Source organism: Terrapene carolina, unplaced genomic scaffold (assembly GCF_002925995.2).
Source record: "Terrapene carolina triunguis isolate 2854851 unplaced genomic scaffold, T_m_triunguis-2.0 Scaffold58, whole genome shotgun sequence".
Classification (NCBI taxonomy): Eukaryota; Metazoa; Chordata; order Testudines; family Emydidae; genus Terrapene; species Terrapene triunguis.
In genome coordinates this window covers 69,138,130-69,158,471 of record NW_020664409.1, presented here as the reverse complement: position 1 = coordinate 69,158,471, position 20,342 = coordinate 69,138,130, and the positions used below count along the sequence as shown (strand labels likewise).

The 20,342-nt window shown below is 38.8% G+C and overlaps 1 protein-coding gene across 1 annotated transcript in view; it reads left to right on the top strand.

Moving 5' to 3' along the window:
- MMP16 (matrix metallopeptidase 16) overlaps positions 1–20,342 on the top strand; it is a 240,854-nt gene that overhangs the window by 137,347 nt on the left and 83,165 nt on the right. The window contains exon 4 of the mRNA XM_024206072.3: positions 11,619–11,923. Coding sequence (XP_024061840.1) covers positions 11,619–11,923 — 305 coding nt within the window. The remainder of the gene's footprint in view (positions 1–11,618; positions 11,924–20,342) is intronic.

The window sequence follows — 20,342 nt, the reverse complement described above, 5'->3', positions numbered from 1 at the left end:
TGGCTTTATTTCACTTTAATTCACCTCAATATCTCAAAGGAAAAATATCCTTTTTATTAGGCAAAACAATTATGCTCAAACACAACTTTTTCCTAAATGCAGACCTCCATTTTGTCTTAACTATCTGTATGCCTGTATCATTCTTACTTTAAAATTCGCTTTTCCTCTCACAGCTCCTGTCTCAAATCTTCCTATCTAAACTGCCATAACAACAAAGAAGTGTGCATGTTGCCACTGCCTTTACTTGGATATAGCTGAAGTCATCATCCATGTTTTCATCTCCTTGACTATTCCAACTTCCATCTCTGTGGCCTCCCCAAGTCCCAATTCAACATATTCCAGCATCTGTAGAATGCTGATGCCTACCTTCTCACATCTACAAAGGTAAACACATAAGCCTTATCCTCAGGTAATTTCAATTGCTCCTCATCTGAGTATCCAGTACAAAATTGCCCTTATTCTTTGTAAAAACCCTCTATGAACTTCTTGCAGACTACCTCATGAGCCATGCATTGCATTCTCTGCACTCTTCATCTGCTTATCTACTGAAGACTTCTTCTCTTTACAAAAATCTCACTGCTGTTGGCACAATTCCTATTTTCTGGAGCAACTTCCTCTGTATTTGTGTCTTCTAGAATGTCCACTTACTACAGCTCTTGTCGGAAAACAGGTTTTCTCTTCTTTCTGTGGACTCATAATTTATTTCTCCCTCTGATTTCATTTGTTTTTAACTTTGCAATTGCATTATTTGACTTTTCAGTGCATTTTGGGACATAGTGAATATGAAAGAGTCTATACAAAATGAAGTTGCATTATATTGCATGATATTGCTATGGCAATGCTGCACTGTAACATTTCCCTCTATTTTCATGATATTGCTTAGAATGACAACAAACCTCACCATTTCTCAGTTCAGATGTGACACTCACTTCTCCCACCCTCCTTTCCTGCTAAGCAACATATAATACATTAGGTTTTTTGAGATATATAATTAAACAAACACACACACACACACAGCTTTTCCCTCTGAGTGGAGGAATGGACAGCCCACCACACGACAGATACTCCTCTGTTATATCAGGTGTCACCGAGCTGCAGTAGCGCATGGAAGCTCTCCGCCGCCCCACTGTCCAGAAGTGAGTGAGCAGGGCCATAACAGAGGAGCTGCAGAGAGCTCCCTGCGCTACTGAAGGGCCAGTGACTCCTCAGTGATCCCTGCACCTGGCTGCGGTCCTGGTGGGGCAGAGCAGAGTCCTGGCCGGGGCTTTCTGCTCTGCACTTTGAATCTGCAGGGATTCAGTGTCACTGGCCCTGTGACAATGCAGGGGGCCTCCTTCACCCGTGCTATCATGGGAGTGAGTGCGCAAGGCAGAGTAGAGATCCCGGCCAGGACTGTGAGAAGGAAGAGGATGTATCCCTGGCTGTATGAGAAGCCACCCTGCTGTTGAATGGCTCCTGCCATCTTGATTATCCAAACTCATCCGAATAAAATCCATGTCCCCCATGGTGTTCGGATAATCAGGAATATACTATACTAGCAAAAGTTTCTAGTGTCTACTAGGCCTAAGATGCCACAGTGCTGGGCATAATATAAGAATCTGAATATCATAGAATAGTTATCAGTTCCAATGTGCTGATTAAGCATAACTTCCCTTACCTTACAGCATATTGGTTGCCTAAAATGAAATTTTACTAACAGGTGATGTTTGCCCTTTTTGTATTACAGCGGTGCTAGCAATAGAGGATCCATTGTTTTGTACCTCAGCACTTCTAACCTGTTAATAAAGGGGTAAAGTATATCCTGTATGCCCAGAAAGGTGATTAAATTACACAATGCTGACAGTAAACTGTGAGCTATGGAAAAAGGCCTGATATCTGTACCTCCAAGAGGATCCATGTGTAACAGTCAATTAAGCTGATTAATAAAGAAAAAATGTTTCCTCTTTACCACATCTTTTTTTTTAAGTCAACTGATTTCATCTAAAATTTCCTCCATGGTGAAACACTAGTTCTCACTTCTTTAATGATTACCTATCTCAGCAATCCTGAAATAATAAAATATTGGAACATAGATTCAATTTAAAAGTGTTATTCTTAAATTTTACAGATTTTAAACAAGCTAGTAAGTTATGGATTTCAGGGTTCTTAAAACGTCTGCTCAATAAAAGTATTTGTCTATAATGTGTTTTGTTACTCTTGGGTTTGGATCCTGGAATCCTACCCTTTAATTGTTCCTTTCTTTCTCATTTTTAATAAGTTAAAAGAGTTAAAAGAGTTTAACGGAGAAGAAAAGGTAAAAGAATTATAGTCTCTGTCCAATATGGCAACACGGTTGTGACATAGGAAAATCACAAACAGCATCTCTGATTTGGGTTTAATCAATTGATTCTATAACTGTGTGAATCAAGATCACACTTTATTTGAAAAAGGGTTTTAGGTTACAAAGAGTTATCAAAATGACACTAAAAGAAGCTTAAGCTAAAACTTATCCGAAACTAGTGACAGATTAATGAAGTAACTTGATGGAGAGTGTCTCTGGGGAAATAGTGGCACAAAATGAAATCTGTATTTGACCAGAGGCAATCCATTCATTTCAATAAGACAAGCAGTGAGACAGGAGAAGCAAAAAAAGGTATTCAGCTCAGTTTAGCTTTGATTGATGGCAGAACCAATGAGAAGATAAGGTTTTAACAAGTTACTCAGATTTAGCCCTTGTTTAAATTTCATTATAAGTTAACCTTTTCATATCAAGTATGAATCTAGAATTGGTTGATCACTTATGATGGATTGTTAAGTGGACTTTTTTACCCATTCAGACAAATGTCCCACACTGTTATCCTTCTGTGCTTTTCATTTCTTTAGAACACAGTGTCCCAACCCATGCCGTGCAGCTCTCAGAGGAGATCTGTGTTTGGGGGAGCTGTGGGCGGTGTCATGGAAAATAAAATAAAAATATAAAACTTTAGGGGAAAAATCAATAGATTTAAAATTATTTTTAAAAATGGATACCCCACCTTGCCCTGTGTAACGGGTTTGTCAAAGCCGTAAGAACTCTAGCTAGTGATCCAGTGAGACCAGTACAGCAGGACACTAGAGTCCCTGCTAATAAAATATTAAATCTGTATGCTGAATTTACCCTAGGTAAAGCAGTACAAACCCCATTAAAAACATCTATTTATTATGTACAACAGACACTACAAGTATCCATGCCCACAGATCATGATACAACATGTCATTGAGTTGGAACAATTGTGATAGCTTCACATGCACGCATCGTTCAGGCTTTGTTGGGACTCCCTTCTGGGCTTGAGTTGGTTCGGAAAGATGGATGATCATTTAATAAAAAACTCAGTGGCTATTGGCATACGGACAGCGGGAAACTACTTTAATGATAGCGAAGGAAGAAAAAGAAAATGCCAAAGTATGATGGCAAATATGACATCTGGCTTTATGATGACTGATTCCGAATCATCAGGTGAGATACGTCCTGAAGAGCTAGTTACCGAGAGTACGATGCCCCCAAATTTGCTGCGACATTTAGAAAACAAACATCTGTTATTGAAGGATGAAGATGTTCTTTCTTTTCTTTTCTTTTCTTTTTTCGGGGGTGGGGGGAAGAAAACCTGAGACCTTTATAAAATCAACAAGATCCAATTACTCAGACTAGCAGTGTCAACATGAAAGCCCTTTAGACATGGTATTTGATATCTGTAGAAATCATATAGCAATGAAAGGTCCATTTCACTGAAGAAAACCTTATTCTTTCATGGGCAAAAGACATGGATTCAGAAGTTCTAGTGCCTGAAGCAGGTAATAAATTGAAAATAGTGTTTGTGTCAAAAAAGAACAACAACAACAAAACACGGAGTTCTTCCGTATTAGATGTATAAGAGACAAGGTGGGTGAGGTAATATCGTTTATTGGACCAACTTTTGCTGGTGAAAGAGACAAGTTTTTGAGCTACACAGAGCTCATTTTCACATCTGGTAAAGGTACTCAGAGTATCACAACTAAGTAAAGGGTGGAACAGATTGTTTAGCATAAATAGCACATATTCTGAGAGACTATTCAAGATGAAATGGCCTGTTAACAACTCTCCAGTTATAGGACAAAAAAGGAGGGATTAATGGTTTACAGATTGTTGTGATAAGCCATAAATACAGTGTCTTTATTAAAACCATGTTTTTTAGTGTCTAGCAAAACTATGAATTTAAGCCCCCATGTTCATCTTTTGAAGGTGTTGTGCAGGTTTCTTTTGAGGATGAGGCCTGAGAGGTCAGATATTGAATGATGGTTTTGTGAAAAGTGTTTGCTCATGGGTGCCTTTTATTATTTTTCTGTGTGAGTTCATTTGAGAGCATAGTGATTGTCTTGTTTTACCACATAGTTGTTATTGGGGCATTTACTGACTGGATGAGGTACACCACATGTTCTGATAGGCATCTGTAGAACCTATGGATCTTGAAAGGTATGTTGTGGAGAGTGTTGATCATCATACCAGTGGAGATATGTCTGCAGGTTTTGCATCTGTTGTTATGGCAGGGTCTGGTACCACTTTTGAGTTCATCTGACCTGGTCTGTGTGGAGCTTGCTTCTGAGTATGAGCTTGGTGAACTGGGGAGTTGATTGAAGGCCAGAAGAGGGAGCTTGGGAAAGATTTCTTTCAGCATATGGTCCCCATTGAGTATGGGTTATAATTTTTTAACGATACCACTGTGGGTTCTAGTGCTGAGTGCTAGGTGACAACTATGGGTGTGCGGTTGGAGGTTTTTTGCCCCCCCCCCGTATTGAAGCAGGTTCTCTTGGGGTATTTGGGTGCCCCGTTCCACAATGTCTGAGAACAACTTCTTTCTAAACTGACAAAAAGTGACTATTTAGTAATTTACCTGTTGGTCAAAAATTATGGGAACTGTGTATTTCCTCATTCTGTCCTCCTGTGGAACCTCTTTCATCAACAAGAAAGCCTCATCCATCACATGGAATTTTGACTGTGTTGATAATTGTGTCCCTCCTATGTGATTAAAGTTCCTATTTCCAATCTTCATAGTTATTTCTGATTTAGTTACAGTTACAAAATGTTACCAGCTCAAGGTTAGGATTAGAAGTTTCATAACTCTCTCCCCAGAACACTTCTTATTCTGGAAGGAGATTGCCAGGTCTGAATGTTTGGAAAACCCTGCTTTAAGAAGGATCCTCAGCACACTCTGGTGATATATAGTATAACTGTTCCCCCACTGGCATATCCCTAATCTACTGTTGCTCCTGCATCTGTAAGTTTGATACCTTGTGAATAAGGTTTCTTGTACCTCTATGTGTGTAGTTGTCAACAGTCTCTCTCTTCTAGCAAGGGAAGGTGAGCAGTGGTTTTATACTTATAGCTCGGATATTATGGGGCAGTCCTTAGGCCTTTTCACTTCTTAATTTGCTATTTCAGTGACATGTTCAAAATGAAGTCTTTTAAGAGATTATCATTGTTTGCAGTGCAGTAACACCTAGACTGCAAGGGGTGGGGGCACCGTTATACTAATGCAGTGTACTTATATAATGAACTTGTTGCTTCCAACAGGACAACAGTTTTCCCAGTTAGTTTATTTGCCACTATAATACCTATAATGCAGACACATTTTTCCCATGTACCCTTCTGTTGCATATTTTAAGCAAGATTCTCAATAAGACTACTCTGGATCTACACCAGTGTAAATGAGATGAAAATCTGCCCCTTTTTAATCCGTCACAGACACATTTACTACTGTTACATACATTTTAAAATACACAATTATTATAGGAGCTTTCCAAAACACAGTAGATATTAAAGAAAACTTCAAAAGACATTCTGTTATAAACAAATAGTTTATATTATTTTCTTCATATGCTACATGTTTAAATGTAATTCACCCCTCTGCAAGGCTGTTTTGGAAACCAAGAATGTCTTTTGTTCTAGTGTATGAAGTGTATGTTGTGGAAGAGCCATAAATAATGGACTTTTCTTGAATTTGAAAGGCAGGATTTGGAGAACTATCAGAAGTATCTTGATAGCTAAAGCCTGATGGAAAGGGTGCCTGAGGCTATTTAATCTTTGTGAAAGTGGCATAATACTACAGTGACCTGCACAATTTGTTGTTTAGTAATCAGTGCCAGACCTGTGTAGAGTAATCAGTATGAAATTAAAATGTGTAATATGTTAATACAATCTACCCCCCCCCCCCATTCGTTTGGCCAGGCCGCCTTGCAATGCCACAGCGGAACCGAAGCCAGGAAAGAGGCCCAATAGACTGCACGCCCTTATTAGGGCATAGTGCTTATCACAGGAAACTTATGAGGGATGTATTGTGGGGAGGGATAGTCCACTGTGTTGGGGGGAGGGATAGCTCAGTGGTTTGAGCATTGGCCTGCTAAATCCGGGGTTATGAGTTCAATCCTTGAGGGGGCCACTTAGGGATCTGGGGCAAAATCAGTACTTGGTCCTGCTAGTGAAGGCAGGGGGCTGGACTCAATGACCCTTCAGATTCTCTTCCAGTTCTAGGAGATAGGATATCTCCTTATATTATTATCCATAGTGTTACCACACAAAAACTGTTTCTGCAGTTTCCGCATTATATTGCTCTTCCTAATAAGGGGACGACAGTTGGGGCACTAAAAAACCAATCAACGAGTGCCATATTTACTTCCAAAAGCCTATATACTTAGTCGCTCCTGTATAGCAATTAGAGGTGTCCCAAAAACGAATTAACGTCAATACCAGTCCAGGTCTGATCAACTTGGGCTTGACCCTTCCGCTCCCGAATCCAGCCTAGAGCGTGTGTCGTGTAGCCGGCTTGAAGTCATTATGTATATGCTTTTCCATCTGGCTGTTGTTTGCATGGTCATAAGTAATTAGTCAACTGTTACTGCTTTGTCTGTGGTTACTTTGTTTGTTACCCCCCACTGTGTTTAAATTGGAAAAGGACTTTGATTGTTAATGTGTTTCCTTTCCCTTATCTTATTCGTTTAAATTCAGTTACATAGTACTTGTCAGTGTTTTAAATTTAGTTACTTAGTAATTGTAGTTGTTTAAAAATCAGCTACATAGTATTGTAGTAAGCTAATAAGAATTAAAAAAAAATAATTAACATTTTTATATAATCATCATCATATAATAAAATTAAGTTGCATTCATCTCTCCTCGTCCCGGGTCATTCAACTCAGTCCTTCACCGAGAACCCTCAGAGAACCACAAGCCCCTTTTGGGTAGAACATAATATAGTACACAAAAAAGCTGTATTAAGATAACATTAAAGGCCTCACTCAAATCCACTTAGGCTGGGCATTTCAAAATTAAACTTTTCATTCTACACTTAACTTACACCACTGTGCCTAAGGTTTGCAATCTGTATGTCAAGGGAAATTCCACAGAGAACAGTGTGAATGAGTGAAAATCTGACTTGCCAGCATTCTGAAGTTTAACATTAGGATTGTATCATCTACCACCAGATCAATGTTGGTTCACTATTCTGCTAACACTATATTTCCTAAAAAGGTGCTAGAAAATGTAGTTATAATATAGCATATGAATAGAAATTGCTTCTTAAAACCGAAAGTCTTGGGCATTTAAAAAAAATGTTGGAGGTGCTGCTAGAAGCTCCATTGTTAAGGTTATTTTAAGATTTGCAGTTAAAGCAGGACTAAAATCTGTTTTTTTAAAAACACTTTATGATTCTTCAGCAAATTGATACACTAATGGCTTGATCAAAAGCCCCCTGAGGTCAGTGGAAAGCCCCCTCCACTTCACCTCCCCAACTGATTTGAACAGTCCTTGTTTCAGGCCCAAATACCTCAGGACAATTTAATTTTCTATTAAGTTCTTTTGATCAATAATCTTCAAAGTGTAAAAAGCAAACCTTTTTCACAACATGCAAAAGTGCATTTCAGTGAAGTTCTGAAAAATGCTGCATACTCTTACAAAGGAAAACAACCTATACTTCAAAAAAAATCGAAATATTAACAACTCTGGAAATTAGTAGTTGAAGGATTCAGTCAGTTCCCCACCATCATATAATTCATCCTCACTCATTAGCTCACCTGCCATACAGCCCTCTCGAAGTTTAAATTTGCTCTCTAAAACTTACCACAACAGCTGATTGCTAGGAGATTTTAAATACCACTTCCTATTCAAGGGATTCACTTCCCATATCTTTAATAATAACATATAGTACAGTATTGTTCACTACAAAAAATCTTAATATAGCCTTGATGTTGTAGTCAACTCTGGAAAGACCTAGGGATCCACTCAGACAGAGCTAATTTCAGAATCAGGGTCTTTGTTAGTTGCTACAAGAAATAGTTAATATGATTAATAAATGCCAGTCAAGACGGTTTTATGAAAAATAGATCTTGTCAAACAAATCAGATTTCATTCCTTGAGGCGATTACAGATTTGGTTGATAAAGATAAGTGCGTAGCTGTAACATACTTAGACTTTTGTAAAGCATTTGACTTACTACCACATAACATTCTGATTAAAAATTAGGACTACATGATATCAATAGAACACACTTTAAATGGATTGAGAACTTGCTAATTGACAGATCTCAAAAAGTAGTTGTCAATGGGGAATCACTATCGAATGGGGGTGTTTCTGTTGGGGTGTCGGAGGGGTTAGTACTGGGCCCAGTGCTAGTCATCATTTTGATCAGTGTTCTGGAAGTAAAAATAAAATCACCGCTGATAAAATTTGTGGATGACACAAAGATTGGTGCAGTGGTAAATAATGAGGACAGAGTAGTCCTACAAAACCATCTGTATCACTTAGTAAGCTGGCCCCATTCAAACAAAATATGTTTCATACATCAAGGAACAAGGAATGTACACTATACCTACAGAATGGGGGACTGTATCCTGCAAAGCAGTGACTCTGAAAAGGATTTAGGGTCAGACAACTGAAGGCGAGCCACAGTGCAGTGCTGTGGCAAAAAAGGCTAAGGTGATCTATACATGTATAAACAGGTGAGTAGGAGTGGAGAGATGATTTTAACTCTGTATATGATGTTGAAGAGACCATAATGGAAGGTGCAAAGGCTGAGGTCTTGCATAACTGGCTGGGGTACATTGTTTCAAATAGTCCTTTGACACTTATAACACTTCCTAGGTTTACAGCAGTCACCTTTGAGGTTACAGACCATTCCACAAGAATACATAAACATTTGCCAGGCAACCCTGGTAATTACAGGCCGGTAAGCCTAACTTCAGTACAGGCAAATTGAGTGAAACTATAATAAAGAACAGAATTATCAGACACTTAGGCCTAGTGTACACTAAAAAGTTAGGTTGACCCAGCTGCATAACTCAGGGGTATGAAAAATCCACATCCCTGAGTGACGTAGTTAAGCCAACCTAACCCACACTGTCGACAGCACTAGGTTGACAGAAGAATTCTCTCATTGACCTAGCTACTACCTCTCGAGGAGTTGGATTACCTACAGTGAAGGGAGAACCCCTCCCATCAGTATAGGGAACGTCTACAATGAAATGCTACAGCAGTGCAGCTGCTGTGCTGCAGCTATGCCGCTGTAGCATTTCAAATGTAGGCAAGCTATAGTTGAACACGATTTGTTAGGGAAGAGGCAACACAGTTTTTGTAAAGGGAAATCATGCCTCACCAATCTATTAGCATTCTTTATGGGGGTCAACAAGCATCTGGGCAAGGGTGATCCAGTTGATATAGTGTACTTGGACTTTCAGAAAGCCTTTGACAAGGCCTCATATCAAAGACTCTTACGCAAAATAAGCCATCATGGAATAAGAAGGATCTCATGGATCAGTAACTGACTATTGTCCAGCATATTCATAAATGATCTGGAAAAGAAGGTAAACAGCGAGGTGACGAAGTTTGCAGATGATACAAAATTACTCAAAATAGTTAAGTCCAAAGCTGACTGTGAAGAATTACAAAGGGATCTCAGCAAACTAGGTTACTGGGCAACAGAATGGCAGAAGAAATTCATTGATGATAAATGCAAAGTAATGCACATTGGAACATATAATCCCAAATATACATACAAAATGACAGGATCTAAATTAGCTTTTCCCACTCAAGAAAGAGATCTTGGAATCATGGTGGAAAGTTCTCTGAAAACATCTGCTCAATGGGCAGCCTCAGTCAAAAAAGCTAACAGAATGTTAGGAATCATTTGGAAAAGGACAGATAATACAGAAAATATCATAATGCCACTATATAAATCCATGGTATGTCCATATATTTAATACTGCATGCAGTTCTGATCACCTCAAAATATATATATTAGAATTGGAAAAAGAGAAGGGCAACAAAAATGATTAAGGGCAACAAAAATGATTAACAGTATGGAGCTGCTTCCATAAGAGGAGAAGTTAAAAAGATGGGTACTGTTCAGCTTGGAAAAGAGACAACTAAAGGAGGATACGATAGAGGTCTATAAAATCATGAATGATGAGAAGAAAGTGAATACGGAAGTGTTATTTAGCCCTTCACATAACACACAAACCAAGGATCACCCAATGAAATTAACAGGCAGCAGTTTTAAAACAAAAATAATGGAGTAATTATGCGGCCTCAGAAAGAAAGGGCAGGGCTGGGGGGGGGGGGTCAACCTCCCCCAGCCAACCCATCTGCGCTGCCTGGCCCCTTCCTCCTAGGGCTCCGGTGGTGCTTTAAAAGTGTCCGGGGCTCTGCAACTACGTTAATGCACTGCCGCAGCAGCGGTTTAACGTGGGCTGTGTACGGGACGGAATTGGCTTCTTACCGGTATGCTGTATCGGCCCGTACCGGCCCACTTTCATTCCTGATTGTAGCATACTTTCCACCATCGCTCATTTTAATCAACATTGTTTGCGAATTCTGTACATTTCTCATGGAAATTAAGATGGAGTACTTGCTTTTGATGAAATAGCTTAGAACAAATGGTCTTGTAACATTACGGATTCCTGAAGCAGTTCAAACTTTCCTGTCAAATGATTCTTCCCGTGGACTGTTTAATTTAACAGAAGGTCACTGTGTGCTTAATAAGACAGCAAAAGGACATCTTAACCTGTAATGAAATGGAAAAAAAATGTTTCTAATTAGGAATTAGTTGTGTAGTTCTGAATGTAGCAAGAATTGTTTTTAGGGCCTTTTAAGTTCTGGTTGGTGGGCACAGTATGGTATTATTCTGTTGTTAATTGTAACCACTAAGAAATTAAAATCTCATTTAAACTGGGAACATTTGCAGTTTTTGATCAGAATGACATGCAGTCCTTTGGCTGAGCTTGATTCTAATTGTGGTCCAAGAGATAAATGGCCAGTGGTTGATTAATCCAGTTACCCCACTGTTAAGCATTTTTTTCTTCAGAAAATATTTTTAATGATCTTAGAATAAGAATTCTGTACCGCTGAGAATCAAATAACTAACCCATAATGAGATCTAGCATAAAAGACTGCACAGATTAATGTAGTAATTTCTCACCTATTTATTGAAAGCTATTTTTCTCTGAGGATATAATGCCTTACCAGCACTGTATATGTCCGTGCCTGCAGTAATCAGAGTAAAATGAACGTGAGTTGTGTCACTGTGCACTCTATCCGATTAATTTGTTTGTTTGTTTGTTTGTTTGTTTGTTTGTTTCAGCATAAAGAACGTCACTCCAAAAGTAGGTGATGCCGAAACCCGCAAAGCCATTCGCCGTGCCTTTGATGTGTGGCAGAATGTAACTCCTCTGACATTTGAAGAAGTTCCTTACATTGAATTAGAAAATGGCAAGAGGGATGTGGATATTACAATCATTTTTGCATCAGGTTTTCATGGAGACAGTTCTCCCTTTGACGGGGAGGGAGGATTTTTGGCCCATGCTTATTTCCCTGGGCCAGGAATTGGGGGAGACACTCATTTTGACTCAGACGAGCCATGGACTTTGGGAAATCCTAATCATGATGGTAAGAACAGATTTCAGTTTAAAAATAGTGAATTCAAGTGTGGTGTGCATTTCCACAATAAGAAAACAATTTCCATACTATCCTGGGGCACGGAAGGACCTGTTGGTGTTTCACTAATTCCACATTAGTGTGGAAATATGTCAATCAATATGTGGTCTGTTAGGGATCTTCGACATGAAACGAATTTTTGTAAATGTAAGTTACATAATTGTTGTTTCTCTTTGGAGATAGATGAAATTCCTTGTAGGAGCTACTGAGTTCATCCAACCATTGAATTATTTATGTAATGTAACCTTCATGTGCATTTTGTTTACCATATTATCTTTAATTAGGTTGAGGAAAAATTGAACATTTAATAACAGGGATATTATGACACAAAAACATCAGTTAACAACAGTGACCAATAGCTAATTAGGACCTACAACTTGGTCTGCTATTTTTTGCCATGATGATGCCATGGCTTGGTGCAAAATCAACGCTTGATTTGCCATTTCAGGAATATAGTTCCTTTATCCCAGTGTCTACAGATCCGTTCTTGAAATTCAAACTGGCAGTGCTTGAATACTTCATAAGCAGCTGATAACCATTTAATTCTGCCTGATTAGTTGGGATGACTCATCAAATTAAGCTTTGTTAGTTTATTATAAGATTTAGTTAATTGGATGAGTAAACCGGCTTCTTGCAAGAAGCCTGGGTTAAAGTTGGCCACAGGTTATTAAGATAATGAATTTGGTTGTCTTAAATAGGACCTCTATCACACATGAGGGAGGGGTTGGACAAAGTATCTTTAGAAATCTTTATTTTGTCTGCAGAAAAAAATTAAATATCTGCTGAACTGACGTGATAGATCCATTAACTCAGAAGAAAAAATTAAAATCAGCAATTAAGAACACACACATAATGCTGCTCAGTTTGATGGGAATTTCTGGCTTTCATTTTTTTCCTCAGGGATTTTCCAAGTCAGAGCCTCAGTTTATTGTTAAACACCATTTTCACTTAGGTGCTAGCAACAAGGCTTTAAGTTAATATTTCATTACTATGGATATAGGGTATGGTAACACTTCTAATGGTGCAGTTCTTTCAGTGTAGGAGGCTCAATGAGACAGCAATGCATTGATCTAGACTGTGAAGTCCTTAACTAACAGAATGTCTACCAGAAACTTCATTTATATGCTGAATGAAATCATAAATTCTTGACAATGCAGTAAAATCTGTGGGATTGTATTGCTTGTATTTTACCCCCTTTATAACTTAAAATCTCTGCTCAGAACAGACAGAGTTCAGTTAGGTGGAGTTAATAGTAAAGCTGTTGCAGATTCGAATTAAAATATTGCATATACCAGTGGTTCTCACCCAGGGGTCCGAGGTCCCCTGGGGGGCCATGAGCAGATTTCAGGGGTTCCGCCAAGCATGGTTGGCATCAGGCTTGCTAGGGCCCAGGGCAGAAAGCCAAAGCACCACCACATGGGACTGCAGCCGGGGCCCCTGAGCTCCACCACCAGGAACTGAAGCCTGAGAAACTTAGCTTTGTGGTGCCCCTTGTGGCATGGAGACCAGGCAATTGCCCTGCTTGCTACTCCCTAATGGTGGCCCTGGCTTTTATATGCAGAAAAACAGTTGTTATGGCACAGGTGGGACATGGAGTTTTTATAGCATGTTGTGGGGGCCACAGAAAGAAAAAGGTTGAGAATCCTTGGTATATACAGATTTCACTGAGGAAACTGCACAGAACCTCCTATTGTGTGCTTCCTTTTAGTCATCAGTTTAGGCCCCCAATAGAATCTGAGGATTGATATGCACTTGAAAGTTATTTTGGATTAAAGCAAAATGTGAATTTTAAGAGCAATTGCTGTGCCTGTAGTTTAATCCCATCAGGAAAAGACACTCTTATTCTTGAATAAGACTGTCCACATGGGGTCTGTTGCTGAATGACTGTTGTGGGATAGCGGTTAATATCCCTATGTAGACAAACTCTAAGACTTTTAAAGAGATACATTTCAGTAAGGAGAAAAGAGTGGGAGAGGACTGGAGAGCAAAGGGTTAGCAGAGGTGTGTGAATACTATCCCTAAAAAGAAGTTTCTTATACAAATTAATACTTTGACCACTTAGAGGGGAAGATCTTGGCATCTGTATCAAGGGTAAACTATTATACCATGGCAGGTATCACTGAAAATTAATATACTTATTATATTATCCATTCACAATTTGCATTTTCTACAGTTAATATCCCGTGTGGTTTTGTGTATCCATTTATATTTAAGGAGGGGATATTCCTGTTAAAATGGAACATACTGTCAGGAACAAAACTGGCTGGTGACATTAACCAGGATTCCACAGTATTGTGAGAAATGAAAGAGACAATTCTCTTAGAAAAATAAGAGTGCTTCCAAATTTTGGGGACTGCTGGATTGGTTGTTGAGGGTGATATATAATGAAGTCTGAATACCTTGCCAGGACTCAGTGTCAGTGCGCTGAAAGGCAGAGGAGTGCAAAGCATATTCCTCAGAGATAACCTTTATATTTTTAAGGTTCACTGCTTATATAGCAGTTCTTGTATCATGTAGTACAGTCATTATCTAGTATAGTCTATATCATTTAAAAATCTAGTAAAAGAGCAGAGAACATCAGTGACAGATATTAAAAAAAAATCTACCCCCAAAATGCTGCAAGTATTACTTAGCTAAATGAGTTTTTCTCTCTCTCCTGTTCTACTGCTCTAGAGTGGTTTGGAAAAAAACCAGAACAGCTTGGTTATTTAGCAAAAATGCTAATCAGGGACCCTCTTGATAAGTACCAGGCTCATTTTCCACAGTATATTGCACTGCTAATGAAGGCAATTTGAATTCTGTCTACCTCAAAAGAGATAAACAACTTCTTGGAGTGCTAGTAAAACCTTAATACATTGTTATGCTGTTTTCGATAAATTTTGTTTGGGTTACCCCTACTTTTGAAGCTCTTGAGTTAATGCAAAAACAACAAGAAAAATCAAGTTTTGTTAGAAACCAAAACCTGACCTGAAGGAAACGTGCAAATTAGTTCTTTGCACCAGCCCTCTGATTGTGGTTATATTCTAATGTTACTTTATACTGATTGTCACAATCATGTTTTTTTTCCTTTAATGTCCTGGTGTTCTGAGTTTTCTCATTATGCTCGCTTTGTATGAGTTTATTAATATCATGGTCTGAAATGACACATCCAAAGGAATATGACTTCCCTGTATTTTAGTGCTGCTTATCTCCATTCTTACCACAGTAGTATATTGCTATGGACCACAAAGCTATCAAGTCGCACATGTTGTGTGGAGAACTGTACTCTCAACCCTCCCCACACCTGCATTCTAAAGAAAGAATAGGAGAGACTTGTGGAGCAAATGGGCTTTCCACTTAGACAAAGTCCTCCTCTCTCATAACTCACCAGTCGCTGTGTCTCTAAGACCATTTGTTTCTATGGGGCAATGCATTTGTGGAACAGATGGTAAGGGAGAGGAATGGGAACAAGAGCAGTGTGTGTGTGTGTGTGTGTGTGTGTGTGTAGAGCCAAGGGGGGAGGGCAGGGAAAGCCCAGGGTAGAGAGATGAAGGTCTGTGTATTTTATATATTGGACTGTATCCTTCTCCACCCATCCTTCATGTGTCACTTGTTATTTTAGGCTTCCATTCTTCCAGGTGTTCCATGTGAGTGGGCCCTTTCATACAGGTGCCCCATTTACTTCTGGTGTCTCTCTGTACAGTATCAGATCAGGGCCTTAGATTTCTATAAGTTTTCTGGGCTGACAGTGACTCCATATATGTCTATTCCACACCTAGTGTAATGGGGCCCTAATCCTAATTAAACAGATGCTTTATTTAAATTTGTTTTAAAAAAAGAAATATGAATTTTTCGAGCTGTCAGCTGGTGAGAGATGGATCATTTTTATGACTCCATGCCATTTAGATGCTATATATCACCTGCTTTTCCTAATGGAAAGTTTAGATACTGGACAATGGGTCCAAACCCAGAAAAAGACCTTTTCCAGAGAGTGGCACTGTTAGGGAAATATGGTATCATCAAAATCCCCAACAAGAGCCTATCTCAGAGAATTCATCTAATTATACAAATATCAAATTGTAGTCATGAAATTTAAAGTCACAAGACAAGAAAAAGAGCTGCCTTTAGAACTAAATTTTCCTGCTGCTGTCAGAAAAATCCTCTACTGTGCACTGCTTCCCATATTTATAGATTCATAGAAATGTAGGGCTGGAAGGGACCCCAAGAGGTTATCTAGTCAGTTTCCCTCCACCCTAATGTGAGTCAGGAACAAGTAAACCTAGACCACCACTGACAGATGGTTTGTCCAACCTGTTCTTAAAAGCCTCCAATGACGGGGATTCCACAACCTCCCTAGGAGGCCTATACCAGAGCTTAACTATCCTTACAATTAGAAAGTCTTTTTTCCTAACATATAACCTAAATATCCCTTATTGCCAATTAAGCCAGTTACTTCTAGTCCCCCTTCAGTGGACATGGAGCACAATGGAGAATTGATCACCGTCCTCTTTAACAGCCCTTAATACATTTGAAGACTGTTATCTGTCTTCACATTGAAACTGAAGATCACATATTTCTTGCTGGATTTCTTGTTTCTTGTGACAAGGCTCTCCAGCAAAACATCTTAATCTGGTCACTGTTAAATCCATAGATTGGATGTTTTTGATGCACTGTGAGCGACAATAAATCAACACTATTGAGGTGGCAGGAGATAGTTGAGCCACTGGAGAGCCAATTCTGTAGTAGCTCTGCTGTACTAGAGAGTCACAAAGCCCCCTATTCCTTCCACACCTCTGTAGTGCACTATTCTATGATATTCCAATACATTGATAAGGTCATACAAAACAAATGCTATGCCTGAGACACAGGAGATTTCATGTCCTTAAGATATGGAAGAGTTAAGTTCTGTTCACCTACATTGTGCTGTCTTTGTAAGTGAGGGTCAGACAGTCTTTATAAATCTGTGCCAAATATTTACTTAAAATTCTGAATTTGTCCCTCTTGTAAGTTTACAAATAGCAAAATAAATTTAAAAAAAAGAAGAGTACATTTATGCAGTGACACAACTTAGGACAGAGACCCACCTCTCAACTTTACCCAGTTAAGAGAATATAATACATTGGCCAAAGTAGTAGTGAGAGTGCAAGTAGCTCAGTCTTTCTCTAGACAGACACACACACACACTTACTTGGAATAATGCAAATATTTTAAAATATTTCCATTAATCATTTCCAGATATTATTTGCAATGGTCACTAGGCTTGATTTCACTATCTAGGGCCCACAGTGACAAAAAGTCATTTGAAGGTAGAGGGATGTAGTGGTCCAAGAACCGTTAAGTGCAGCCCAGAATGTGGGAGATGCTGGAGTGGTGGTTGGGTCAGGAGCATAACCAGGACATACAAGAAATACGTTGGTTCAGCACATATTGCAGGTAGCCTCTTCTGGTGGGGCTTTCATGGAAAGCCCGACATATAATTAATGCTTCCATACCTCTTAGAGCCTCCAGGGCTAGGGGGTTGTAGTTAGAGACAGAATTCCTTGACTCAATTCTAATTTGAAAAGAGACAAAGACAAATACTTAATGGATAGTGGACGTTTTGCCCTTTCAAAGAAGGAAGACTAGAGGGTCTGAACTAAATGTTCCAGAGTTATGGAAGCTCTTAGGGACCAGCTCCATCTGTTTAGGAATCTATGGGGTTGAATCACCACAATTCTCTTGAAAACCTTCAAAGATTACTTGCTGGATCAAGTTCCTGTAGCTTCCTAATATTCTCTGGCACCCCTTCTAACCCATCAAAGGCAGATTCTAACTACCGAGTTCTATCTGAAGCTTCATCTTGGTCGATGGTGACAGGGAAAGGAAGAGAAATTGTGATAAATCTTGGCAGTTGTTGGTTGCTGCTGCCTGTCTACTGGAGGAAAGAGAAACTATTGCCATCGGTCTGTCTTGATGACTAAGATGCAGAAATAGCAGTTATAGGTAACAGATCCTGTGTATTTAAAATCATGGCCAAAAATGAATTTGAAGTATTCTTGACAGTTAACAGCGTGTCGGTTCCTCTTCCTTACTATTCCCTTGCATCTTTTTCTCATCTTTTTTCCATCTATCTCTTTTCTACCTTGATTGCATGTTTTATTGTAAACATAATTCCTATTAAATAGGACAAGTTCTTAGGTAAAATCCTAAAGATAAATGTAAGCTAAAGAGAGATGAAGATGTTTATAGATCATGACATCACGGATAAAGACTTACACACCATACAACTTTTAATAAAGAAACTTAAATTAGAAATGCCTTTCTGGATACAATCCCATCACTAATTCACATTATCTTACATTTTCTGCCTTTTTAATTTATAGCTTTCCTCTCTTCACCAATGTGAATAAAAGCCTCTAACTTTCAAACATAGGCTTTGTCTATACTAGAAAAGTTGCACTGGTTTAACTAAGTTGATTTCAAATTGATGTAGTTGCACTGGTTCATGTCCCTAATGTAGATGCACTTAAACCATTTTAAACCTTTGTTGAAATCAGTTTAGTTTGCTTTTTTTATTTAAACCAATTTAAGTGCATACACCTTACAGATGTGGACCAGTTTAACTAGATCAATTTTAAATTGGTCTAGTCACCCAATGGTAGCTATTTAATATAAACAAGGCCTTAGAAACCTTGCTCTGGGAAAACAGGGAAACTTTCCCTTCCTGTACTTTGTAATCTGAGCAGTGTTAGACAACAAGGTATAGTACTTAAAATGTCAGTTGCTGCCTGGAGACCTGCCTACATTAGCACTCCTACTGTTGGTAGCAATGATGGGAAACTGCCGGCCAAAGCAGAGTGCAGACCCCCTCAAATCTCTGCTTAGATCTATATAGTGGGTCTCAGCTCTCTTAGTCTAGTCTCCCTGTATGCAGTTCACACCTGTGAAAAAACAGAATCTTGGAGTCAAAGTTGAATATGTGGATCTGAGGAAATTTTTTTGGCCCTATTGCAGACTCACCAGTACCAGGCCTGCAGAAGCTCTGCAGAAGTCAGTTCATCTTTCAAGATACAGCTAGGATTCTGAGAAGTAGCGACAGTGAAAACTTTTAAAATAGTAACAGAAGATAAGCAATAGATGTTTTGCTAACTGTTTGCATTGAAATCCAAGGAAAATATGTTCGCAATGGGCTTGCATTAGAAGAGAACATTTGCAATCTATATGTACGTAAAGTTTGTCCTATGGGAAAACCTTTGCAGGGATTAGGTTATTCCTTGTTAACTATTTAGTTCCCTGAAAAATTATTGATCTTTTGCAAACTATTAGCAACAAAAATGAGTTGTCTATGCACATGGTTTGTAGATTCCCAAGCAAAGGTTTTTCAGACATGATGTAAATACAATGTCAAGTGAAACATACTTAGAATCTATTTAGTACCTAGACTACACTCACTCAGTTTGCCCTGGGTAGTTTGCTAGCAGCCAGGTGAAATTGATGAAAATCCTGATCTCTGAACTGCAGAGATCAGCTTCTAGTAAATTTCACTTTGCTGCCAGCATGCTTGACACAGTGGTGCAGATATGTGCTGCTGGAAACACAAACTAGTGGAATAGAAAAAGAAGTCTCTTGAGGGAGCTTTCTGTCTCAGTAGTGTTCATGTCATGTGCAATGTTCAGTTATAATAAGAGCCAGGACCTCAGGTTAAAAGAAGCTCTAAATTACAGTATCTACATTCCTGCCATTTCATATAGTATGCTGCTCTTACTTAATTGGTCCTTTTCTATATAGGTATTTATACCATGCTTAGCAGCATAGTATCTGAGCATCTTCCAGTAATGCATTAAGCTATGTGACTAACATCTGTCAAGAGTTTGTTCTCTCATCCTCTCCCCAGAGGGAGAGGTGTGTGCAGTGGAGCGCTTTGCTTTGGGTTTTTGTTTTTATTATATACATACATGCACCTTGCTATATATTTGTTAGAAAAGGCAAGGTCAAAAAAATGTACCGTACACTTAGAGCAGAAGGTGTATTTGGTGTAATACTAGACTATTGATACTGTACAAATGTGAAAAACACAACCTGGCTATTACAGTAATGACATTTGATGATGATGATACCAATCTAATATTTGAAAGGGCTGCTTACTAACAGAAAAATGACTTTGGAAGTTGCAGATGAAATGAGAGAGTTACTAGTTCTTTTCTCTTCATACCTTTTCCCAAAAATTCACCTCTTCTTATCCTGCAGATAGTCACTGTCCAATTCCTTCAAAGTTTTAACCCCTTCATGCCAAGAGACAATATTTTCTATTGCTAAAATTCATTTTTGGCAATAGATGCACCCATGAGACCTGCATGATGGAAATGAAAATGCAAATCAGTCTCTCACACAGCAACTATAAGTTCTGCTGATG